Source organism: Protopterus annectens, chromosome 1.part1 (assembly GCF_019279795.1).
Source record: "Protopterus annectens isolate FY-2018-M chromosome 1.part1, PAN1.0, whole genome shotgun sequence".
NCBI lineage: Eukaryota > Metazoa > Chordata > Ceratodontiformes > Protopteridae > Protopterus > Protopterus annectens.
In genome coordinates, this window is record NC_056726.1 from 1,318,782,126 (window position 1) to 1,318,809,138 (window position 27,013).

General features: G+C 40.4%; 1 protein-coding gene across 1 annotated transcript in view; it reads left to right on the forward strand.

Annotated features, from left to right (window-relative positions):
• The window catches only part of CTIF (cap binding complex dependent translation initiation factor), a 2,147,727-nt gene that overhangs the window by 2,015,714 nt on the left and 105,000 nt on the right, over nt 1-27,013 (forward strand). The window contains exon 13 of the mRNA XM_044081751.1: nt 10,087-10,140. Coding sequence (XP_043937686.1) covers nt 10,087-10,140 — 54 coding nt within the window. The remainder of the gene's footprint in view (nt 1-10,086; nt 10,141-27,013) is intronic.

Genomic DNA, 27,013 nt, shown 5'->3' on the forward strand with positions numbered 1-27,013 from the left:
GCTCTCTCATCTCAAAACTGGTGTAACCAGTCAGGAGGAGAAGGTAACCTCACACAACACTATTCCAGTATCACATAGTCCCACCACATCAGCGAACCAAACACATAAATACACAAAAACATACTCGGAGGCTCTAAATAAAAATCTACCTAAGCAACAGAGACCTCCAAAGCAGACATCCAAGCAAACGCTACCTCAAAACAAAACATACACAACACATAACCCACAAAGTCAGTGTGCCAAGCAGCCACAGCCCTTAAGGCTGAATAACACACCTGATACCCTTGTTATAGTTGACTCTATTGTCAGACACACTGACGTCCCGCTCACCAGGCTGAATAAAGAGAAGGTCACGGTGAGCTGCCTGTCGGGTGCTAGGATCCGACACATAACGCAAGCACTCAGGTCACTCCAAAGCAAATACAAATATGACTCAGTCATTGTACATGCTGGTGTGAATGACCTGAGACGTACCTCCCTGGACTACATGAAAAGAGACATAGAGGAGCTCTCTGATCATGTAGCCCAGGCTGGTATGACCCTGACCTTGAGCAGCATCTTACCCTCACCTAGAATGATGCCACAGTACAAAGACAAAATGATTGATTTTAACAATTGGCTAAAATTTTGGTGTCATTCAAAGGGGATCCAGTGTCTGTCAGCCTGGGATGACATGCTCGACAAGCCACATTGCTTCGCTAGGGACGGCTTGCACCTGTCACCACTGGGCTTTCGGATATTGGCAAAGGCTCTTGCCACCCCCATAGTGCCTTTTTTAGGCAAGGCTCAAAAGTCAAACCCACCCCCATAGACAGCACAAGGAAAAGAAACTAAGGGTAATGCTGCTAAACGTCAGAAGTCTTAACCTCAAGATGCACGCACTCGAAGCTCTCCTCAGTATGGAGAACATTGATATCTGCGCAGTGACAGAAACCTGGTTCAAGGCTCCAGAGAGCACCCCAGCACTACCGGGCTATACCTCGTATCATGCTTTTCGGCCCCAAAACCCGGACCGAACCACAAAAGGAGGGGGAGTTTCCATATTTATCAAGGATATCCACACCTCCAGGTTAGTGACATTGCACGAAGTATCGGAGACCATCCATGTGCAACTAACAGTGGGCAAGACTGCTTTTCAGTTTATAGCATCCTACAGACCACCCTCTTAAAGTCAGGAATCCCATTCAGCTTTCCTGAAAACATTGGAGAACATGAAGATCTCTCTGGACACCATTATATTGGGTGACTTCAACTACCCAAACATTGACTGGGAGCACTACTCAAGCCCCAGCACCTTAGCCCAAAGATTCCTGGAAATTATAAACTCAAATGCTATGGAACAACTAGTCACCACTCCCACAAGAGGGGACAACATACTAGACCTGATCATTACCAACATGAGGACCCTATGCTCCACACCAGAAGTATATCCCTCATTGGTAAGATCAGACCATAAATTAATTTCACTGGATGTCCACATCCCGACCCCACCCCCAGCCCAGAAAACCACAGTGAAAAACTTCTCAAAAGCGAACTTCTCACTTCTCAAAACCGAAGTGGAATCCTTCAAGGCCCCAGGGCCAGTGGAAACTACAGCCCAAACTGCAGAATCCTATATAAATGCATTCTATGGACATCTCCAGGAATGCATGGATCATGCTATCCCAAACAAAACCAAGACCCAATCATCCAAAGGCAGGCGTCCAGTCTGGTGGACCCCTGCCATAAATAAACTGTACAACAGAAGGAGGAAGCTACTACATGATAGAGCAAAATCCCTAATAGGGAAGGCATCTCTGATCAGTACTAGCAAAAATTACGATCCTCATAAAATCCTCCAAGGCCAGCTTCGAGAGAAAAATTGCACAGCACACCAAAGATAATAATAAGGCTTTTTTACGTAATATTAGAAACCTGGGATGCAACTCCCAGACTTGTTCTGAGTTGATTCTAAACGACAAAAAATACACTGAACCCACAGACATCGCCAATATCCTGGCAGACAGGTTCAGTGCAAACTTCTCCATCCCCTCCCCCCCAAAAGAGCAAGTATCTATCCCGGCAGAGGGCTGCCTCCCAAACATCTCAGATGCTCAGGTGAAGGCTGCCCTCTCCAAAGCAAAAAACACTGCTTCCATGGGACCAGATGGCGTCCCAGGTTGCGTCCTACATGAACTACAAGAGGAACTAATCCCTCAAATAAAACGGCTATACAATCTCAGCCTCACTACAGGATATGTGAACACAGAATGGCGTACAGCAACAGTGGTCCCACTCCACAAAGGTGGAGCCTCTACGGACCCTGGAAACTATCGCCCCATAAGCCTGACTAGCTTAGTCTGCAAGACTATGGAGAGGATCATCATGGAGCTCATAAACAAAGACATTGGGGACCTACAGACACTAGATCCTACACAGTTCGGCATTGTCAAGGGCAGATCCTGCCTTTTGAACCTGGTTGACTTCTTTGAAACAGTCGCCAAAGCCATAGATGAAGGGAAGGTAGTCCACACAGCCTATCTGGACCTTGCAAAGGCATTTGACACAATACCCCACTCGGGCATCATAGATAAGCTATCCAGCTTAAATATAAACCCCTATGTCACAATATGGGTCGCAAACTGGCTCAAAGACAGAACCCACAGAGTGAGAGTTGCTGGAGCCATGTCAGACTCGAAACCGGTCACAAGTGGCGTCCCACAGGGTTCTGTCCTGGGACCACTCTTGTTCGGTATATACTTTTCCGAGGTACAGGCAAACGTGGGAGGACTATGGCTCACCAAGTTCGCAGACGACTGCAAACTGGGTGCCATAATCAACTCTCCCGCTGACACAAACATCCTTCAAAAAGGTCTCTCAGAGACAGATAACTGGTGCCAGTGCCATGGTTTAAAGCTAAATGCCAAAAAATGTATAGTCATACCCTTTGGCAAAAACAATGTGCCCACAAATTACCACATAGGCAGAAACCCATTAAGTACAGAGAAAGTTATTAGGGACCTGGGGACCCAAGTTGATAGCAATCTCTCCTTTGAAAACCACATTGCCAAAGTGGTTAGAAAGACCTTTTACATAGCCCACCTCATCACGAAGGGTTTCACATCTAGATCAAGAGAGGTAATTGTGCCCCTTTATTCATTCCTCATCAGGCCCATCATAGAATACAATGCCCCTTTTGGGATGTACCTTACCCGACACCTGCAGCAATTAGAAAAACCCCAAAAGTATCTCACCAAGAGGATCAAGGGTCTCAAACAGATGCCATATGCTGCTCAGTTAAAAAAAACTCCAGCTCTACTCAGTTGCATACCGCCTACTTCGAGGCGATCTATGCCTGACATACAAAGCTATGTCAAATCCAGAATTAATGGACATGCTCCACCTCAATAAATCTAAATCCCATAGAGCCACACGCTCGAGGGACTTGAACCTCAGCACAGAAATAAATAGAACTTGCTGGAGGGACAGGTTCATAACCCAGAGGCTCCCTTCGCTCTGGAATAGAATTCCAGTTCATGTGAGGCAGAGCACCTCACTGAATCTCTTCAAGAAGAATCTCGATAAGTGGATGGGGGATCGTAGGTTTGTCCCAGGGATTACTCCCGTGTCACTATTAGACAGAGGCACAGTAAACTAAACCTTAAAAAGGGCACAGTATACTCAAATCAAGGGGTGGCGTAAGCCATACAGAATCGGGCTAGGCTTATAATTGCCCCAGGGCAGATAGCCTAGTATGAACCTATGAACCTAAGTGTTTACCTTCTCCTCTTGACTGTCTAGTCTAGTCTTGGCTGAAGAGAGCTTTGCTTCCAGTTTGGCTATATAAGTGCATCTCTCATAGGTTGCAGTGTTGGGTGGTAGGAGGAGAGGGTTGTCTGTGTACATGAGGCAATTGCTGCATTGCCCCAAGATGCCCAGATTCATCAGGTAGACAGGAGAAAACACCGGGAGCTGGCCCTTAAACATGCCTGGTTAGGTGCTTATTTATTAAGTACTAAAAACTGTTTTCCTCTAGATAAGTAAGGAAAGTTGAGTGCTGTAGTAATTAGTAGCTTATTTAGTGCTTATAATGAGTTCTGAACAAGTGCTGAGCTCAGAGAAACATATTTGAGTGCTAAAGCTAAAAAGCTGACTAGTTTTAAGGGAAAATTTGAAGTGCAGATTTTATGGTGCCGGGAATAGTTTAACCCTAACTAAGCGGCGATGCATAAAGTGTATTTTTTTTTTTAACAGTAGCAAATGAGCAAACTGATTTAAACAAATTAACCAATTGACCAATATGAGCAAAAAACTGAGCTCCACATCTCTGGTGACTGACTCAAAGAAGTCGACCAAGTTGAGCAGGCATGATCTACCCTTCACAAAATCAAACTGTGTTGGATCCAGAGTTTGGAGATTCCCTATATCCTTGTTTATTAGGTCCATGATGATGGGTTCCACAGCTTTGCATATCAGACTTTTCAGGCTAATGGGGTGATAGTTCCCAGGGTCTGTAGTCGCTCCTCCTTTGTGGAGAGGGATGACTGTAGCAGTGCGCCATTTGGTAGGGACAAAGCCTGAGGTGAGGCTTTGATTGAGCAGGACACACAGGTGCCAGTTCACTCTGCAATTCATGTAGAACACAGCCAGGGATATTGTCAGGTCCCATGGAAGCTGTATTCTTGGCCCTGGACAGTGCTGTTTTAACCTGTGCAGCAGTAATACCGGGTGCCTGGCAACCTACTGGTATTGTGATTGGTCCTTGGTGGGGGGTAAAGTTGGCACAGAATCTGTCGCCCAGTATATTGGCAATATTTGTTGGCTCGGTATAGGAGGTACCATTGTGCAGTAGCTCAGAGCAAATTTGGGTATTGCCATGGAGATTCTTTACATAACTGTAGAAGGCCTTGTGGTTGTCTTTACTATCTCCTGCAATTCTGTTTTCATAGCTAGCTTTAAAGGATTTGATGAGGGATTTCAACTTTTTGTTGAGGCTGATAAGGGAGTTTTTCCAGGCTTGGGACTTCACCTTATTCTGCATTAGTTTCTTCCTTCTGTTGTAGAATTTGTTTATGGTAGGGGACCACCAGATTGGCTTCCTTTTTTTGGAGGATAGTGTTTTGGTTCTGTTGGGTATGGCGAGATCCAGGCATTTGTGTATGTGTTTGTACAGTGCACTGGTGTATGATTTGGCGGTCATGCAACTATTCTTCATTTGCATGGGTGCCATGAAGTTAGCCACCTCTGTTTTTAGGAGCCCAAAGTTAGCTTTGGAGAAGTTTTTCATGCTGGTTACCTTTTGCAGGGGGGGGGGGGGTGGATTTCCAGGGTGATTAGTTTGTGGTCGGACCTAACCAAGGAGGAGTTAACTGTTGGTGTAGAGCAGCAGTCACCCATGTTAGTAATGACCAGATCAAGGATGATGCTACCTCTGGTGGGGGTAAGAACGAGCTGGTCCGGGGCATTTAAATTAATGAATTCCAGGAAATGTTGTGCAAGTGTATTGGTACATGGGTAGTTTTCCCAGTTAATGGAGATAGAGTTGAAGTTGCCCAGTATGAGAGTGTTAGGTTGGACCCTAATATTCTCCAATGTACGTAGGAACGTGGAGTGCGAGTCTTGGGACATTGCTGGGGACCTATAGGTTCATAGATTAGTACTAAGCTAACTGCCCTTGCAAGCCATTTTAAGCCTAGCCAATTATCCCTTGTGAGACTCAAACCCTGCATCTTGTGTTTGTAAAGCAAACACCTTCACCATTAGGCCACCCTCCCACCTCTATAGCAGGCTACGACCTGAATCGCTGTGTTACCCAATGCTAGCTACACCTGAAGTATCTCTGATGCATTATGTTGGGCTACCAGTCTGGAGATGTGTGCATCCTTTATGAATATGGAAACACCACCGCCTTTGGAGCTTCGGTCCAAGTTCTGGGACCGAAAGGTGTGGCATGAGTTATAGCCTGGTAATGCAGAGGTGCTTTCCGCTGCCTTGAGCCAGGTTACTGTTACAGCACAAATGTCAATGTTCTCAATTTAAGGAGTGCTTCGAGCGAGTGCATTTTCAGATTTAGACTTCTAGCATTCATAGCCGGCCTTAGGCATAGGCCAACTAGACGGTCGCCTAGGACGCCACTGTAGAAGGGGCGCTTTCCCAGTATTTATTTGGTGTAGGTAGAACAGGATGAGGGCACCTGGGTGGTGTGGGGGGGCGCCGTGGAGCCCTTTTGCCTAGGGCATCAGCTGACCTAAGGCCGCTGCTGCTAGCGTTGAGCAGCATGACCCTCAGATTGCATTCGTTTGTAGCTGTTACGGTGGTAGTTTGGTCTTTGGAACACCACTGACACCATTATTTTATGAACGCAGATTTACCCAGTCAGTTTTACACTTAACAGTCTGCTCCTAGCTTTTATGATCAAATCCCATGGCCTGCTAGATCCTAGGAAACAAGTCCACCCGTAATGTCTAGCACTTGAAGTGGACTGGTTCAGTGAGCCATAATTTACTAAATGGCATCTGGCTGCTTCCTTGCCAGTGATTGTGTGGATGCAGCCTATATTTGGATCACTGCTTACAGTTCTGTCTTGATGCTGAAATGAGGAAGTTCAGTAAGCAGTGGCCATATGTGCTTCACCCAAAGGGACATGCGGAAAACAAGATGGAACTGGCTGACCACATGTTAGGAAGCAGGAAAGACACTGGTCTTGAGCAGTATCTTGCATTCATCAAACACCATCTTCCTACCTCAAGACTACACTAAAACATGCCAGCAAGGAACTTGAAAAAAAATCACTGTTAGAAAATTTAAAGCAGAATATAAATTTAAGTTTGCAACAAATTCCAAAGGAAACTTCAAATCTTTTTTCACTTGCCAGAAAACTGTGGAATAAAGTCCAAAAGTGCACTGGGCTCAGCCATCCTATCACATGGTCTAACCTCAAGGACATAATGCCAATATATTTGCAAAACAATTTAGTGCTAACATTACCCGCTGTTGCCCTCATTCTTGCCCCCACTATCCTTGAAATGTAGTTTTCTCTGAAATCACCTTGACTGAAAGAACTCCAGCTCTATTCAGTCGCTTACCGCTTGCTCAGAGGTGACCTTTGCCTAACATACAAGGCCATGTCAAACCCAGATTTGATGAATATGCTTCACCTCAAAAAATCTAGATCCGTCAGAGCCACAAGGGCGGGACACTTAAACCTCGACACGGCTATTAATAGGACGTGCTGGAGGGATAGATTCATCACCCAAAGACTCCCTATGCTGTGGAATAAAATCCCGGTATATGTGAGGCAGAGCACCTCGCTGGCCTTGTTCAAGAGAAATCTTGACCAATGGATGGGAGATCGCAGATATATCCCAGGGATTACCTCAGTGTCACTGCTCAACAGAGGCACAGCAAAATAATGGGTATAGTTCCCCATACTAAAGGGGTGGCGTAAGCCACAAAACTATGGGCTAGGCTTGTAAATGCCCTCGGGCAGATAGCCTAGTATGAACCTATGAACCTATGAACCTATGAACAAGACTTGGAGTCTCTGTTAAAGGCTAAAAATATTGCATCCATGGGACCAGACAACATACCAGACTGCATTCTCATTAGTGCCAAGTCTGTACTGTCTACATAACTGTTCATTCACAACCTATCTACAGGGCTTCTTCCTGATACCTGGAGAAAGCCACTGTGACTTCCCGACACTAGGGTGACCCGTCTTCAGGCCTGAGTAGTTATAGATCCATCAGCCTCATATGCAAAGCAATGTAATATATCCTAGCAAAACTTATTTATACAGACATAGGTAATTTAATAACCAATTTAGATTTGTTTTTGTAAAGGGAAGGTCCAGTCTCCTGATTCCATTAAGCTTTTTTGCAGAGGCTATAGGAGCTGCAGACAGTGGTCAATGCTGTGCATACTACTTTTCAAGACCTGCCCAAGGCTTTTGGCACAATCATCATCCATGCAGGTATTATTTTTGAAAGATTTTTGTCACGTGTAGTATAAACTCATTCATTGTTCACTGAATTGCAAATTGGCTGTCTAGTAGATCCCAAGTTGTGACTAGTAGGGTGCCACAGGGATCAGTTATTTCCTCTCCTGTTTGGCATTTGTTTTGCAGATATCCTAGCCAGTATCCCAGAAGAGTGTTTGACCAGGTTTACTGATGATTGCAAACTGGGTACCGTTATCTCCTCATCCAATGATACGAAAGGAGGTGAAATGTGCTTGTACATATTGTATTTAAAACAGTTTGTAAATGAAAAACAAAGTAACGTTTGGCAGAAAAGTTGCTCCCACCTCATATGGTATAAATGGTACTTCTCTTCAGACAGGTACAGTCATAAGAGACTTAGATACTTATGTGGGTATTTCTGTCTCTCTCTCTCTCTCTCTCTTTCCATTATCATATTTCAACAATAGGCAGGAAATCCTTTTATCTGGCCATTTAATTTCTTAAATTAAATTTCCAAAGGAATATCTTCAGGATTGAAAGAAATGATCCTACTAGTGTATTCTTCCCTTATCAGTCCCATCATTAAATGCAGTGCCCCCTTTGGTATGACAAATTCAAGCACATATCTGTCAACTGGAAAGGACTGTAGTACTTCTAGCCAAGAAAATTAAAGGTCTTAAAATCCTTAAACTTCCATGATAGATTAGCACATCTCTACAGTTTCCTCATGCTCATTGACCTACTGGCTGCTGAGATATGACCTGTGTCTCGCTTTTCAAGCCATGAAAGACCCAGTCCTATTTGAAGACCGATTTCTTCACAAAACCAGAGGCTCTACACCCATCCGCACTAAGGACTTAAATTTATACCAACTAATAAACAAGATTAAATTTATAGCAACTAATAAACAAGACCCGCTGAAAGGATAGATTCATAACTCCGTGTATTGCTATCCTGTGGAATAAGTTACCACTACAGGTCAAACAAAATATTACTTTGGCTACCTTTAAGCCTGGTTTTGATGACTGGATGGTTAGACACAAATTTACAGCAGGATGTACGGTCCTGCTCAGTTTGGAAGGTGAGCACTATTAAGTGCTTGAAAAGGGTGACAACTTTTAAGTTTGTCTGCTTAAAGGTATATATGGCTGGGCAACTTATGGTTCCCATGATCACTTGCTTAATATGTACGTATAGATGATTTTTCCTCTGCAAATGTGGATGTATAGTGATATGATTATATACACAGTTGCACTTAAGGTTCATAGATGATTACTAGGCTAATGGCACAAGAGTATTTACAAGTCTAACCAATAATGCCCATGACATGCAGCATTATATCTTAATTCCCCACATATAGGATGGGGTAGTGGGTGTTTGGGTGTTGGAACCTGAGTCCGTTTTACAGACTACCTCTTTCCATAAGGGAAATGGGCAGTACCCCAGGAGTGAATTTAAGATTCCTCATTCATTTATCCAAATTCTTTTGGAAGAGAGTGAGGGATGGGCTTTGTTTTACAAAGATGGGAAGTTTATTCCGTAGACAAGGTAGAGTTTAGGATATGAATCTGTCTCCCCAGCAATTGCTGCTGTTGTCACAAATAAGATTCAGATCCATGGAATGCATAACCCTTGATTTCAACTTCCTTTCTAGGAAAAGAAAAATTACCTTTTTCCCTGGAGGCAAAACATTTTTGACATGACATTTTCTTTCCATCCACATGTATTTCTAATGCCGACACTGGTGAAGTACCCATGGTTTGTGAACTCAGTGGTTTAGATGTGCCTAGTAGGCATTTGACTTCCTTAGTGCCTTGTTTTTTTCATCTCTGTTTTAAGGTGCAGTGCACTTTAGTCTATGGTCTACATCCCATGATGCATGAAATCTGTTTCACTTCCACTATGTAACTATAAAAGCAAGGACAGTGAACTGTTGATGGTATCAGGCCTTCATTTCTGTAATAAAATCAGTCTTTAAGAACACGTGTAGTGGTATGGAAAGAGCAAGGGTGTAGCTAACATGTTTAGTAGACTCTGTTTCCAGTGACTGCAGATGATTTACTTCAGAGAGACTTCGTGTTTGGAGTCAAGGTTTCTCACTGCCTGATAAGTTATAATTTTGCTTTACATTTTCACCTTTTAAACAGTTGCTGAATTCAGAAGACATGAAAGAAGATGCCGTTCTTTGTTGTTCCATGGAGGTGAGCACACAAAAACATTCTTAGTATTTTGCTTTAAATCACTTAATACATTTTCTTTGTCATTTAAAATTCTCTGATAAGATAGTTTGTGGTACAGGATTTTTATGAAAATAATGTTTTGATTCATGCCATAATGTAATATCTTAAAAATAGGCATATTCTAACTGTATTAAGTTGCAGGTCAACAAGGATTGATAGTAGTAGTAAAATGTGTACACTGAAAGGCTTGTTTTTCTTCATGGTCTGAAGTTGTGCAAGTATGATTCTATGAACCTATAACAAACATATCTTCCTCCTGTACTGGTAGGAAGTGAAAAGGGCAGTTTGACCTCCTGCAAAATGTACTTTTGAATCATGGCAGTTTACTCTTGAGCAGTTGTGTGACTGTTTTTTGAGGAAATATCTTCACTTATTAGCCTTTATAAAACCATTTAAAAACAAGTAAGACACTGGATATTGAAGAGTTCTGTGTCTAGTGGTAACATTTTTACATATATTGACCAGGAAAGTTCAGCTGGGAGGATCTCATTTTTACTGAAGTCCTATAAAGAAAACTCCTTGACATTATGATATGTAGTATACCAAGTAGATAAATGGCATTTCTAAATGTTAAAAAATATTAATTCCACTCAAATGAGGAAAATGTAGGACATTTGAGAGAAAAGATGCAACACAACTAAAACAGATTTCATTAGATTAAGAAGGTTTATACCAACTGACACATTATTAATCATGAAGAAAAGGTTGGGATATATGTAATTAAAAGCAAATTACCATGTAAACATCACATACACTTTAAGCCATACATATTTTGTTTTAAGAAATATTTCTTTAATGCATGTTTGAATAAAATTAACTCCCTGAAGTGGACTTTATTGTTCAAAACTTATGTACGGAAATTGAGTGGCATGCATCCACATATATATCTGTTGTATTTAGAGAGAGAAAGAGAGAGATGTTAGTCAATGAATAGCAGGTTGGTTATGAAATTTTAATTTACTGACCATTAAACTCACTTTTATCTCTGATGTAATCTGTTTACAAATTTTAGGTATATAGAGGGTACATGATCTGTTTCAAGCCAATTTAAGCTGTGTAATGATAAGTGCTATGCTGTCCCGCAGAGACATGCAGCAAATCCAGGAAGCCTATTATATCCAGTTTGTTTTGTGAATTAATGGTTATTACAGAAAAAGGAGTAGATAAGCTGAGCATAAAAGAGAAGCAGATACACTACAGTTGTGATTTGTCATAACACTATATGTAAGAAATATTCTGATCCTGTAGAATTAGTCTAGCCTTTTGATTGGTCTTTGACAGGACTGAGTTAATATGCATATCAGACTTGAGCTACTCATCAGTAATTCTGCCATTCATTTTAGTGGAGACAACTTCTTGTATGTCTGACTTATTGAAGAAAGATGTATTAAGGGGTGCCATCTGATGAGTTAGTTGGAGTATCTACAGTATGACATTTTTTAGCAAAGAGCATTACATTTGTCTTTCCAGCACTGAGATGCAGTCCTGTAGGTGCAAAGCATATATGCAGAAAATAAAAGTTATGTTTAGCTTAGTATTAGCTAGAGATATGAAAGGAGGATTGTTGCATCATCAGGATGTTGTACCAGGTGACCATCTTTCAATGACTATCCCATGTCATTTATGAAGATACTAAGTGGGGAGGCATAAAACTGAGCCTTAAGGAAATCACAAGTATCACAGCAAGGAGTAGCAAAATCACATTTTCCATCTGACTTAACTAGCACTAAGAGATCAGCTGTAGCTAGACAGGGTTGTGTTGTACAGCCCTGTTCAGTTTGGGAGTTGAGCACTATTAAGTGCTTCAAAAAGGTGATAAGAACTTTTACGTTTATTAAACTTATAGGCATTTATGGTTAGGCATTTTATTGTCCCTCTGATCGCTTGCCTTGTATGTTCCTATGTTCAATGTGATTTCATTGTATTGACACAGAAGGACAATCTGTGTGGGTATGGGGGGGGGGGGGTTGAGTCATTTCTATTATTTGCAAGTAACTTCCATTTTGGGCAGCATAAACAAAGTATAATGAATCTCTGTTCTGATTGTGTGATTTTTTTTCTAAGTGTTAAGTGCTGATTTTGCAGTCTAATTATCCTAGCAGGATTGATTTTTTGAATAAAGCTAGTAATAGCACGGAATGTGTGGTGTTTGTATTATGTTATGTTATGTACAATTTTGAAATATGACGTATCACATTTTGAACCTCAAACCATTGTAATTTTTTTACTGCAAGGTATTTACGTGTTTGTTGTATGTTGGAGGCAGATTTAGTGATTTTGTTATAGCTTTTGTAATTTATGTAGTTTGGATGTTAGAATATGTGGATATGTAAAGCAGGCTCAGTAGCACTATGTTTGAGCTGTGATGATGAAAGCATGTTTCATAAGATATGATTTAGGCTTGTAGGGTGGACCACAATTTTAGTTTGCTTTACTGTAATAAATATGTTAATCAGATTTTAGATTTTTATTTGTGATGATTCCAGGATGTTTGGTACAAGTTATATGTTGTTTGGGGTTAACAATATTATTGTTTTATAGTTATTTTTTGTAATGTAGGAATTTTTTTTTGCTGTATTGAGTATATTTGTTGGGAATCTGTGCACCATTTTTCAAGTAAACTGAAGTTGGTTTCTGTTTGAATTTGAAGTTGAGTTGTGCATTTTGCCAAGCAATCTCTTACTGAATTTTCTGCATATTTTACTGCTGTTTTGTCAGGGTAGAGGCATGTTTTTCATTGATAAATACATTAAGTGGCAGTGGGCACATAACTGAACCTTTAGATATGTCTGCTATAAAAGGTAGGTGAAAGGAGTAGAGTTTTATTATCAAATGAGTTCTGTGACTACGATAGCTGTTAAACTACTGTATGAAGTAGTTTGGTAATTACAATTTTAATAAAAAAAAAAAAAAAAAAAACTTAACAGGATGTTACTCGGCCATACAAAATATTTAATGCATACACACATGCAAGCAGTAAGCATTTTCATCAACAGATGTAAATACATCTGAACTTTTTCAGACTGTTCTAAAAAACACCATTGAGGTCCTGAGCAATCTTTATAACTTTTATCTGTGAGCTGCAGAGGAAAGACTCCCTCACATGTGGTTGCTGATGATTTTCATCAAGCAGATCTGAGAGAGGTGCTACCCACTACTACAAATTTGTAGATTTTCCTACAAAGGGTGCAAACATTCAGGACAAGGCATATTCCAATGTCAAAGGTGCCTACAGAGCAATACAACAACCTAACCTTTGACCGTCTTACCATCGTGCTTCTACCAGCCTACAAACCAGCTCTGATCAGAAAAAAGCCCACAGTTAAGCAGCTCAGGATTCTGGCATGAGGGGGCTTTGGAATGTCTCCAAGGCTGTTACCTGTTGAGACATTTTCAAAGAGGAATCTTTGTCAGACAAACGCATGAACATAAATGATTACACGGAAGCAATAATAGCTTACATCACTAAGTGTGTTGATGTATGTGACATCAAAAACATCACAATCAGAGTAAACCAAAAGTCATGGTTCAACAGCAAAGTCTATGATCTCCTGAAGGTAAAAAAATGCAGCATTCAGGGCCAAAGGACCAGGAGGGTCTCAGCAAGGCTAGAGCAAATGTAAAAAGGGGCATTAAAGAGGCCAAGAGGGAATATGGAAAGAAATTACAAAGTCAGTTTGCAGACATGAGGGATGCCAGGAGTCTCTGGCAAGGGATACAACATATTACTGACTATAAAACCAGGTCATCTCAGTGTGAAGACAACATTGAATTCCTGGGCAGGTTGAACTCCTCCTTTGGCAGATTTGAAGAGAAGAGCAATGTGGCTGCTACAAGGTTATCTGTCGACCAGGAGAAGGGGGGTGCTCAGCCTCAATTCCAATGAAGTGAGATCTCAGCTTAAGAAGGTGAACCCCAGGAAGGCTGCTGATCCTGATAAAATACTGGGCAAAGAACTTAAAGGCTGTGCAGACCAGCTGTTCTCAGTACTAACTGATATTTTCAACACCTCCCTTATTCTTGGTAAAGTTCCTGCTTGGTTCAAGGTGACAAATATTGTCCATGTTCCCAGAAAAGCTAATCCAGCCTGACTGAATGACTATGAACTGATTGCTCTAACTTCAAATGTCATGAAATGCTTTGAGAGGCTAGTTAAAAGGCATCTGTCGGCATACTTCCATCCAAATTCGACCCTCTTCAGTTCGCTTGTCGGGCTAGCAGATCCACTGCGGATACTGTTTCAGTGGCAGTCCACCTTTCACTTGATAATCTGGAGGGAAGAAACAACTATGTCAGGCTGTTGTTTATTGACTTCAGCTCTGCATTCAGTACAGTGGTTCCTATGCAGCTTATTGACAAGCTTGTATATCTTGGAGTTAGCAAGCTCATGTGCATCTGGATCCTTGAGTTCTTGACAAACAGACCTCAGGATGCATAATACTGAAGACCAGTGTTCCTCAGGGTTGTGTGCAAAGCCCTCTGTTGTTCACCAGTCTCACCCGTGACTGTTCTGCAAAGTACAACATCAGTCACATCAAGTTTGCAAATGATTCTACAGTTGTGGGCCTCATCACAGGGGTGGTTGAAATAACTTACAGCGACGAGGTCTACTCATTGATTGATTGGTGTGCTAAGAAGAACCTTGACCTAAATATCAGTAAAACAAAATAAATCATTATAGACTTCAGGAAAAAGTCAGTAACACACTCACTGCTCATGATACATGGTAAAGAGGTAGAAAGGGTCATATGTAATGTTTTTGGGGTGCACATTTCAGAAGATCTCTCTTGGACTGTGAACACTGAACAGTTGGAAAAAAAAGCACACCAATGTCTCCACTTTCTCAGAAGGCTCAAAAAAACAAAGCTCCCACCTACTGTTCTCACCACATTTAACAGAGGAGCAGTTGAGAGCATTCTCACTAGTAGCTTCACAGTTTGGTATGGAAACAGTACAGTAGCAGAAAGAAGGAAGCTACAAAGAGTGGTGCGAATTGCCGAAAAAATCATGGGCACCAAGTTACCATCAATCCAGGATGTCTTCACAGAAAGAAGTATTAAATGTGCATCCAGAATAATCTGTGACCCCTCTCACCCTGCACATGGCTGGTTTACACAACTATCTTCGAGCAAGAGATATCAGAGTATCTGCTGCAGGGTCACCAGATACTTAAACAGCTTCTACCCACAAGTGTTGAGACTTATAAACTCTCATACTATACACCGATTATTTAGTCAGTAATCATTCCCAATACGTAGCTCAGCTGAAAAGTGTGCAATATCTTTTTTTTATTTGGCACAGTGTATTTTCTTATTCATTTGCAATTGCCTGCTGTTTGTCTGATGCAGGTTGAACAACGGAGGACAATCAATATGTACAATCCTACACTGTCATGCTGCTATGTACTGTATTCTTATGACTGCCTAGGGCGGCTTGTGTGTTTTTGCTGCTGTTGGGTTTATTTATCCTTCTATGGATCTTGTATTGAAAATCTTTTTTTTAAATTGAAATGTTATACTGTTGTTATCCTTGCTTCTTTGGCGTCTGGTGAGTTGATACACGGAATTTCGTTTAGGCTGCACTTGTGTAGTCCTAAATGACAATAAAGTTTACTTTGACTTAGACTTTGAAATAATTCCACACTAACAGTGCTATTTATAGCAGATGCAACATTTACATGTTTGTGCTAATTAGAAACTGTGTTCATGACAGTTGCTCAATTGATGTAAATGTCAAGAATGGAAAGGTCAAAACTTAAACATCAATGTCAGAAATGTCAGCATATGGAAATAAAGGGGAAATGTGTAGTGTGCAATTGCAGTATAGCAGGGATTGGTTATTGTCCCTTTTCCTGCTGCAGAGTAACCTCGGGTTTTAGAAGAGGATGTGGGAGGTGCAGGGGGGGGGGGGATTTTCCTCCCTGCAAAAAAGTAAAAGTTTGTTGCCTTTTGTTTTTTGATTCAGCATTCTAGATGTCATTATGATACTCAACATTCAGAAAGTTTGATCAAATTATATGAATTCATTAATAACATGGCAATAACTAAAACATACAATACACACTTAACTGCTTTTGTTTTAAAACACATTTAAAATGAAGTGGCAAACTAGACGTTTGAGTGGTATTTAAAGACACTTGACAACAAAACACCCAGCTCCTTACTTATCACAGTCATTAAGTGCCTCTCAGAAACCTGATTTAAACAATTTACTTTGTGTATTAAAAAAAGTGCAAGTGTATGTTGTGCTTTTTAGTTGTTGCTATGTTTTTAACTAGTATAGTCATGTGACTGTTGCTAAGTATGACATTTCTTTTTGAACAATCTGAGGAAGTTCGTAGCTTACAAACATGATTGCTGTTCTTATGAATGAATTTAATTTCTGAGTGAGTGACATCTGAGCATTTTCTTCACTAAGTTTGATATTACTTTCTGCTTCCTTTTGCTTTCATTTCATTGTGATAATTGTAAGATTTACAATGGAGGGAGATCTAGTATCAGAAGCTTTAGAGGTTGAGGACAATTGATGCTACTGGTTGCTCCCCATACCTTCTTTTTGCTCAACTATGTCTAGGAAAGAGAGTAGTGTAATTTCAGTGTTATGTCTTGGTCTGGAACCATGCTGTGTATTTTGGAAAGCATGTTAATGCTTTATAAATAAAAAAGTTGTTTATGTATGCACATTTCAGGTTTTTTTGAGAGGGCAGAAAGGGTTACAATTGGCTTGCATTTTAATAAGTTCTATGGGAATACATGCTTTATACTTAACTATGTATGATTGGTTCCATTGTGAAATAACATAACATTCCTCAGTGGATTGATTTATCACAACTGGTACTGGTTTAGCTATTGAGTTGTAGGAGGTTGTAGTATCTTAACATGTGTTTGTTTTAATTCTCAAGATTCCCATATGTTTGTATGTATTAATTGTCAAACTTTGTTTCAGAAGTTCATTGTTTTTTTTTTTTTTTGGTTGGTTCAGTGTATTAACCATGTTTATGGTACAGAGTTCACTTTATCGAAGTACAACTAGAGATATGAGTGTGTGTAAGAAGTGTTCATTAGTGTAGGTACTGCAGTATGTAATGGGAGATACACAAATGATTGCTTGTTGGACTGCTCTAATAAGATATTGAATGTGTCTACATTGATTTGTGTTCAATGTAATACTCTATTGTATGTTACCAATTTTGGTCTTTTACTCCTATGCCATATGGCATAGATGGGATGGTGGCAGCTGGGGAATTCAAAGAAAAGGGAGGGGCTGTAGGAACTACTTATTGGGTGGGGTTGTGCTGTGACAGGTCAATGAACGTTACATATGGCCAAATAAGATGGGGTCATCAGTGGTTGTCTAGAGACTGCATCAGTACCCACTCATTGTAGCAACTGTAAGAGAGTAATATATGTATATATATATATATATATATATATATATATATATATATATATATATATATATATATATATATACACACACACACACACACATATATATGTGTGTATGTATGTATATATATATGTATATATATATATATATATATATATATATATATATATATATATACACACACACACACACACACACACACACACACACACACACACACACACACACACACTCTATACCTCACATTGCTGATTGCACTCAACAAGGGCAGCCTTACCCCAGACATAGGAGTCCATGAGCCTGCTGTTATACCCTTGTCCCCCTCCCTTGTTTCCCCTCATTCTGGCCCCATGTCATCCAGACAAATTACTTCTTTGTTTTTTTTTTTCTGACTGTTTGTGTTACTATGTACCCCCCCCCCCTTTTCATGTAACACAGCCTTTATTGGCCAAGACTTCACTGTAATAAATAAAAATAAAAAAATAAAAGTTTGGAGGAAGTAACTGAATTATGCAAGGGATCAGTTGCAGGGTTCTTGGTGCTCTGAGGTATATCTTTGAGTTTTTTTTGTTTTTTTTTTTTTACTACAAACTTTTGATCTAGTGATGGTCTGAATGAGAGTCACAGTTAAGGAAATTGTCTTATTTTTTCTTTCAAGGAAAAAAAAGGTGTTTCTAAAACTTAATTTTCAAAAATAAAATAGTATTTCCCCGGTAAACTGATAGCAAGTATATACAATTCCTATCTGGCAATAGTGCATGTCTTTCTATCCCCTCCAAAAGTATTTACATAATGTATAGCCCTCTGCTGTCAGTGTTCTGGATTGTGGTATATGGGATGAAAGTAGAAGCACAAATGACCAGATGGATCATTACATCTGAGGGTCTGGAAGAGGAAACAAAAGAACAAAATTCATAGCAAAAATAAATTTGTAATTGAAATCGTCCCTCACGCAAAACTCCTCGGAGTAGTCATAGACAAACAACTAAAATGTAATACCTATGTTCAAAAAAGTATATTTAAAAAAAAACATCAAAAACTCGGATTGCTTTACAGACACAATCAATACCTAACCCCCCCCCCCCTCCTCTAGGAAAACCACTAGCATCTCCCCTCTCTCATGGATGGTTCACATCTACTTATTAAACTCCAAGCCTTCCTAAAAGCCAAGCTGGAAGCCTGCTACAACAAGATAGCCAAATTTGCAAACAATTCCAAATACTCCTCCCACCACTGTAATGCACTTCACTCCCTAAATTGGCTGGAACTACCAAACTACTGTACCTTGACTGCTTACAACTTACCACCACTCACAAACTTTGTTTTATTTATTTATTTGAAGTTTGTCTTCCAGGATAGTCCATTGGGCCAGAAGAGCCCATTTTCAATGGAGTCCTGGGGAGAAAAGCTCCACGGTATACAATGAAAAAACAAAATTTCATTAGTATAAAAATAACAATAGTACAGAAAAAATGTTATCTGAAGGTGCAATTAGTAAGATGTAAAAACAGAATTAAGGCTAAGTGAATATTACGATATTTACAAATATGTAATTCCATGATTGCAAATGCATACAACTATAAGAAGCTATTTACAGAATGAGTATTTCTGCAGAGGAAAATATGAAGGAGGAGATAGAATTGGGTATATGGGGTAAGGGGGAGATGAGTTAAGGGAAGAAGGGGAGTAAGGAAGGGAGTGGGAAGAAAGATAGTACAGAGAAGGATGGGGAAGAGATAGAATTGGGTATATGGGGTAAGGGGGCGATGAGTTAAGGGGGGAAGGGGAGTAAGGAAGGGAGTGGGGAGAAAGATAGTACAGAGTAGGATGGGGAAGAGATAGAATTGGGTATATGGGGTAAGGGCGATGAGTTAAGGGGAAGGGGAGTAAGGAAGGGAGTGGGGAGAAAGATAGTACAGAGTAGGATGGGGAAGAGATAGAATTGGGTATATGGGGTAAGGGAGGGATGAGTTAAGGGGGGAAGGGGAGTAAGGGAGTGGGGAGAAAGATAGTACAGAGAAGGATGGGGAAGAGATAGAATTGGGTATATGGGGTAAGGGGGAGATGAGTTAAGGGGGGAAGGGGAGTACTAGCCTCCTAGAGTTTGTTGATGTCATGAACAATCTAACAGGGTTTTTGAAGTTTACTTTGTGTTTCTCATTGACTGAAATATCATTTCTGGACGTCAACATTATCAGGCTTGATAATGGCCTCCTGAATACTGCTGTCCATAGGAAACCATGCCACAGGAACACTCTTTTTCACAGACATAGTATGCACCCCAAGTATGTTTTTGATAATGTGGTGAAAGGGCAGATCATGAGGGCATCCAGACTTAATCCAACTGATGAAGGATATTCACAAGAATTATCTAACCTTAGGGCTAGATTTACCAAGAGATGTTACAGAGAAGAGGTTTTTGATCAGGCTGCTGTAGAAGTTAATGAATTAAGACAGACAAGAGCGCGACCGTATTTTTCAGAAGATAGTAATGAAGCTGAGTTTCTCCCAACCTCTGAACCCTATGAAATCAGGGTACCCATGTATTTTACGAAAGATGCAGAACATATTAAGAGGTCATTGACGAAACATTGGGATACACTTCTATTAGATAGTGATATCAGTAAGGTAGTGGGCCCCAGACCCAAAGTTATTTTTAAAAATAAACCAAATTTAAAACGCATTCTATGCCAATCCACTATGAAAATGAATAGGGTTAATTTTGATTTAAATGATTACAATACTACACCGTGCAGCAAGTGCAATCAGTGTCAATATATTGACACCAGTATGAAGTTCTTACATCCTATTACTAAATGTGAATTCATGTTTCGTACAGGGACTAATTGTTTAAGTACGAATGTGGTGTATTTAGCTAGGTGCACAGCATGCACCGCGTTCTATATTGGAAAAACCAATAGGCAACTAAGAGAACGCGTTAGGGAACATATTTACCACATTTGTATAGGATCAGAGCATAATGCCCTAGCCAAACATTGTAAGGCTCTAGGAATGTCTCATTCCTTTAAGTTTTGTGTTATTCAGGATATATTTCCAAGTAATAGAGGGGGTGATATTGATAACTTCACCCAGGAATGTGAGTTAAAATGGATTATTAGATGTAGGGCAGATAAACCTCCTGGGCTGAATGATAAAATCCAGCTAAAACCTATTTTACGTAAGAGAAGAGTTTTCAAGCCCAAAATATGAAATGCTTTTTAATACTGTTGTTACTGCTTTATAACTCTATAAACTAATGTTATGCACTTGCACTTTGGGGACGAACTGGGATTGTTGTAATATATGAAATGCATTAATATAAATGTTAGTGTTTTATATATTTATAAAAGTAGTATTAAGTGATTAAAGTTATGCATTTGTATTTTGATGATAAACTGGGATTGTCATTAATTTTATAAGGTTTCATAGATTTGTTTTTAAAGTTTTTAAGATTATTTATTTCAGTTATGACGTGTGTGCAAAATAAGCCTATCAGCTGTTATTACATGCTATTTAAATCAGCTTTTGATGATGTTAATTAAAGTCTGAAGAAGCCTTCAGGTGAAAGCGCTTACTATTATACAGCAATAAACAGTTTTTATACTTCATCACTTTGCATTGGTTTGTAAGACTGTTTGGTGACTTTTGTTACTGGATACTGGATACTAATGCCATTTGGTTCCTGTGCATGCGTTGGAGTTCAGAATTTGTTTATTTTATTTTTTGTGCAGCAGGAACCTTTCTCCGTTTGTTGGGCGTATTTTTACTGACTTGGCTGATTGTTATGTAGTTTGAAGGTTATTTGTTTTATAGGTGTAGGCATAGTTAAGTCTGGAGTAGTGTGTTTGTGGGTAGAGATGAGTTTGTAAGGGAAGAGCAAAAAGTAATTAAAGAGTACAGATGGTGACTAATAGGGCTAGTAAAGTATGTGTGTTTTATAGTGGTTGAACTTGTGTGAAAAGGGGGGGAGTGGTTATTATTGAGAGGCCTGGTGAGGTAACTTGGATAGGACAAGGTAAGGAGTAGTAGTATTAGGGTTATAAATTGGGTTGGTTTTAAAAGCATTGTGGTTGTTTACACTTGGAGTAAGGGGGTATGGAATACAGTGTACTATGGTATGGGATTTAAAGTAGGGTTAGTATTGTAAAGAGATGCTAGGTGGGGGGAAGGTATGAGTTAATTGGTAGAGTGTGGAAGTAAGGGGTGGGGGGAAGGTGTGAGTTGATTGGAGTAGATGTGGTTTATGAGTATAAGTGTACAGGTGCTGGGGGCAGGTGGGAATTGGGGGCAGGGTAGGGGAGAGGAGTGAGCCTGAAGGGCGAACGGAGCTGGAAGAGCCAAGGAGGAGAAAGAAATTGTAGCCAGCAGAAACAATCAGTAAAGCAGAGAGCAGAGCACAAGGTAAGGAGGCATAGGGGGATAGAGACTGGGTCACTATGTAATTCAGGTAAACAGTAGCAGAAAATTCACAGGACTTTGGAGCAAAAGCAGAGATGTTTAATGTAATTCAAAGGAAAAAAAGTTTAAACCTTGTAGTGAGATAGGAGTGGCTGGTAGAAGTAAAATGCTGCCACCTAGTGGCCAAATGGAGTAATTGCTAGGTTACTAGCTTATCCCTTACTGAGGGGGGTGGGGGGGTGGGGGGGATAGGATAGAGCCTGGGGAGCTTGAAGGGAACCTAAAGCCCGACGTGGGCTGCTAGCTATCACCCGCGGAGACAATAGTTAACCATAGTGAGATGAGTTACACAATAGTGTACATACACACTGTTTAAGTCCTTGAGGGGAGGTAGAATGATTACAGGGAGCACTGCTGGGTCCCCTTAGGCAGTTTGTTGTGGCTTAGAAGCCAGGATACAGTGGAGACAGTGTGAGACTCCTGGGTTGGATGTGGTGTAGCTATTGCAAGCTGTAAAGGGAATAATAATTTATTGTAGACAAGAGTATAACAATATCAGCCACTAGTGAGAGAAAAAAAAACGTCAGTTTGAGTTGTAGATAGGTAGCCTAGGGGTACGTGAGGAGTGTGGGTGTTTGAATGCAGAAACAGTAAAGTAAAAGGGGGGACTATGTAGGAAGATAGAGCTAAAAGAGTAATAGGTTAACAAGATAAAAGGCAAGTAAGGGCAATAGAGATAGAAGAGGAACAGTAGATAGGGCAATAGAGATAGAAGAGGAACAGTAGATAGTGTATCACAATTCAGTATTGCAGCAATCAAAAACAGGCAATAAATGGTAGCTAAATGTTACAAGTCAGTCAACTGTAACAATTAAACACTAACTAGGGCAGCAATTGCAAGTTAATATTGCATAATAAAGCATGCAATGATATCAGCTATAGAAGACTAAATCCCAGAGTGAGACAACAATCAAATCAGAGTAAACACAGTTGCACATAAAGCATATGCTAATCAGACATTAAAATGTTACAGCTGTTGACATGTACAGGCCAGCATGTATACATGGTAGGGAGGTAAATATTGTATAAGCCTGAGTACAGATAAAGCAAACAAGGAGTCCATCCATTCACAGCATTCAACAGTGAGCCGTGTTCCGTGAGTTTGTTAGCTAAGCAAAAGGTATGCTGAGTACAGACAGCTATTTAGAGCTGTGCTAACGCTGCTGTTTTAAAACGCTGGTTTAAAGCAGAACAAGTGAAGGAGCGACTAAAATACCCATTCAGTGTTAGTTATTGAATGTCATACACAAGTTGAATGTAATAATAATAGCCCCTATAATGAATGCCTTGGTAATGGAGGCTAAACACGCTCGCAAGGAACCAAGTTCAGGGTGCAGTTTCACAATACATTTGAGAAACGGCTAAAAACACATTCAGTATTTTGAAAATAGTTTAAATGTAGTAAGCCGCTGAATAAGAAATGCCTCGGAGACAAAAACACGCTCACACGGTACCATTTGCAGGCTAAACATGCTCGCAAGGAACCAAGTACAGAGTGCAATTTCACAATACAATTGAGAAACGACTAAAAACATATTCAGTGTATTGATAATAGGGCGATTGGCTGTTGCATGTCGTGTGCAGTTTAACTGTAGAAGCTGCTGAATAATAAATGCTTCGGAGCCTAAAACACACTAAATGTGGAAGCCGCTGAATAATAAATGCTTCGGCGCCTAAAACACACTCACAAGGTACCAATTGCAGAGTGCTGGTTTCAACAGGATAATAGAGAAGCGGCTACAACCCACTCAATACAGTTAATTTAGGGAGATTTGCTGTTGAGTGGTATGCACAACCTAATTATAATGAATAAGCCATTTAATTGAGATTCAACAGTAGCGGAGCCTAAACACGCACACAAGAGACCTTACAGAGCATATATGCTGTCCTGGTAGGACTACAGTTTCCAAATGAGCCAAGGTGGTTAATATTGATAACAGAGGCACACCATTAGTATGAAGAGACATGGAAGTAGTGTCTAATAACGTTCAGGCAGAGTACATGTTAGTGAGCAATTCTTACATTACTGCATTTCACCTACAAGCGTACCAAAGGCACGTGTTGATAACAGTAGATATATGTAACAGAAACACTCACCGGTGATTGAAGCTAGCAGCCTCAGCAGGACAGGACTGGAAGGGGCCAGAGATTATACTGTTTACAAAGGGGCGCCACAAATGCTGACATAACTATATAGATTTAAGGGCGAGAATTAGGTCCTAAGAAGAGGGAGGGACAATGATGAGGAAGAGGGGGTGCAAGGGGGAAGGGAAAAACAAGGCAGGGAAGGGTGAGAGAAAGAGAATGCTGAAAGGAGGGGGAAGGGGGTGTGGGGAAGTAATATGGAGACAGAGCCAAGGAGGAGGAAGAAAATGTAGCCAGCAGAAACAATCAGTAAAGCAGAGAGCAGAGCACAAGGTAAGGAGGCATAGGGGGATAGAGACTGGGTCACTATGTAATTCAACAGTAGCAGAAAATTCACAGGACTTTGGAGCAAAAGCAGAGATGTTTAATGTAATTCAAAGGAAAAAAAGTTTAAACCTTGTAGTGAGATAGGAGAGGCTGGTAGAAGTAAAATGCTGCCACCTAGTGGCCAAATGGAGTAAATGCTAGGTTACTGGCTTATCCCTTACTGGGGGGGGGGGAGATGGGAGAGAGCCTGGGGAGCTTGAAGGGAACCTAAAGTCTGAGGTGTGCTGCTAGCTATCACGCGCGGAGACAATAGTTAACCATAGTAAGATGACTTGCACAGTAGTGTACATACACACTGTTTTAAGTCCTTGAGGGGAGGTAGAATGGTTTCAAGAAGCACTGCTGGGTCCCCTTATGCAGTTCGTTCTGGGTTAGAAGCCAGGATACAGTGGAGACAGTGTGAGATGCCTGGGTTGGATGTGATGTTGCAATTGCAAGCGGTGAGTGAAGCTAGCAGCCTCAGCAGGACAGGACCCTTAACTTAACTTTAAATCTTCTGACTGCCTGTCCCTAAATACCATTTCACCTCCTACATTCCCAATAGGTCCCTTAGATCCAAAAACAAGAATTTACTCCTGCTGCACAAACCCAGACGTCCTCCAGGACAACTTATTTTCTATTTCTCCCTAGCCAAAAAGTGGAATGTTTTCCCATTATCCCTCAGAATTATCCACAACCTTGTCAATTTTAAATCCTCTCTTCACTCTTACCTCTCCAGTACCTGGAAATGCTCTTGCCCGCAAGCATCTACTTACTTCCCCCCATGAAACTTCTTAACTCCTCACTATACTGCCTCATTGCTCAATATATCTGCCTTCTCTCAATATATTTATTTTTTTATTTTTATTTATTTTACATTTGTTAACCGGGAGAGTCCAACTGGATATATGTCCATTTTTAGTGGAGGCCCGGGGAGAAAAGCTAGAGAGACGTAAAATCATTAACAAGAGAAAGACACGTTAACCAAAAGGTTCAATTAAGCAAAATATAGAGTACACAATCTTTATACTTCCCTAGCCAAAAAGTGGAATGTTTTCCCATTATCCCTCAGAATTATCCGCAACCTTGTCAATTTTAAATCCTCTCTTCACTCTTACCTCTCCAGTACCTGGAAATGCTCTTGCTCTTACTCCCAAGCGTCTACTTACTTCCCCCCATGAAACTTCTCAACTCCTCACTATTCTGCCTCATTGCTCAATATATCTGCCTTCTCTCAATATATTTATTTTTATTTATTTTACATTTGTTAACCGGGAGAGTCCAACTGGATATATCCATTTTCAGTGGAGGCCCAGGGAGAAAAGCTACAGAGACGTAAAATCATTAACAAGAGAAAGACACGTTAACCAAAAGGTTCAGTTAAACAAAATATAGAGTACACAATCTTTATGCTTCATATAGAAGTATAGTACATATAAGACAGTGAGTTAACCAAAGAGTGTATTTGCGAACATTCACAGGCTACATTAATATGTACATGTTATAGAGGTGTTTAACAGCAAGTATAGCAGGAAGATAGAGTAGAAAACTTCCATAACTCATATCTACACGCGAGACATACTCTGTCCTTTAGGTTTCTTTACATTGTTCAGTGATACTATTACCTCATGCAGACATTACAAAAGCAGTAGGTAAGCTGTTACTGTAGTTGCTGGAAAAACAGAGACATACGAGTTACTATCCAGGGGTAGTACAGATACATAATCTGTGATTCAGGAAGTGTGTTTTGAGTAGTTTTTTGAATTGGGTGGTGGAGTTATTTATTATGTGGGCTGGAAGGAAGTTCCACATTTTAGAGATGAAGTGGCTATAAACGGATCTACCTGCCTCATTTTTAAAGTTTGTTACCTTAAGAAGGTGTTGGGTACTTGATCTCCGGGATCTGGTAGTGGTGTAATGCTGGAGTAGTTGTTGCAGGGTTGGTGTGTTGCCTGGATGATGTAGTGCTTTGTGAGCAAGTGCTAGTTGGTTGACTTGAAGGATCAGAGGGAGTTCTAGCCAGTTGAGTTTTTTGAGGCTTTCACAATGGTGGGTTCTAGAAAGTAATCCTGTGGCGAATCTGGCTGTTTTATTGTAGCAGCTATCTAGTTTGCTGAGCTCAGTTTTTCAGAGATTAGTATGCACAGGGGAGGTGTAAAGTAGGGTCGATAGGAGGTGTGTCCTGGCTGTGGTAACCTTAGAGTGACTAGTGAGAAACTGTTTGTTGTGATAGAGTAGGCCCATTTTTTCTGTGGACTCTTTTTATGGTCTGGGAGATATGAATGTCAAATTTAAGGCTATTGTCAATTTCAAGACCTAGCAGTTTGGTGTGACTGCTGGGTGTTTTGGTGGTATTGTTATGAGAGGAGATTGAAAAGCTAGATGAAGAGGGTGGAGATCTGTGAGGACTGAAGAGGAGTAATTTAGTTTTGGCTGGGTTTAGAATGAGGTTTTGATTAGTGATCCATGTTTCTGCCAGGGAAGAACATTCTTGTGTTATGGAGAGGAGGTGGTTGCACAGATAATGGTGGTGGTA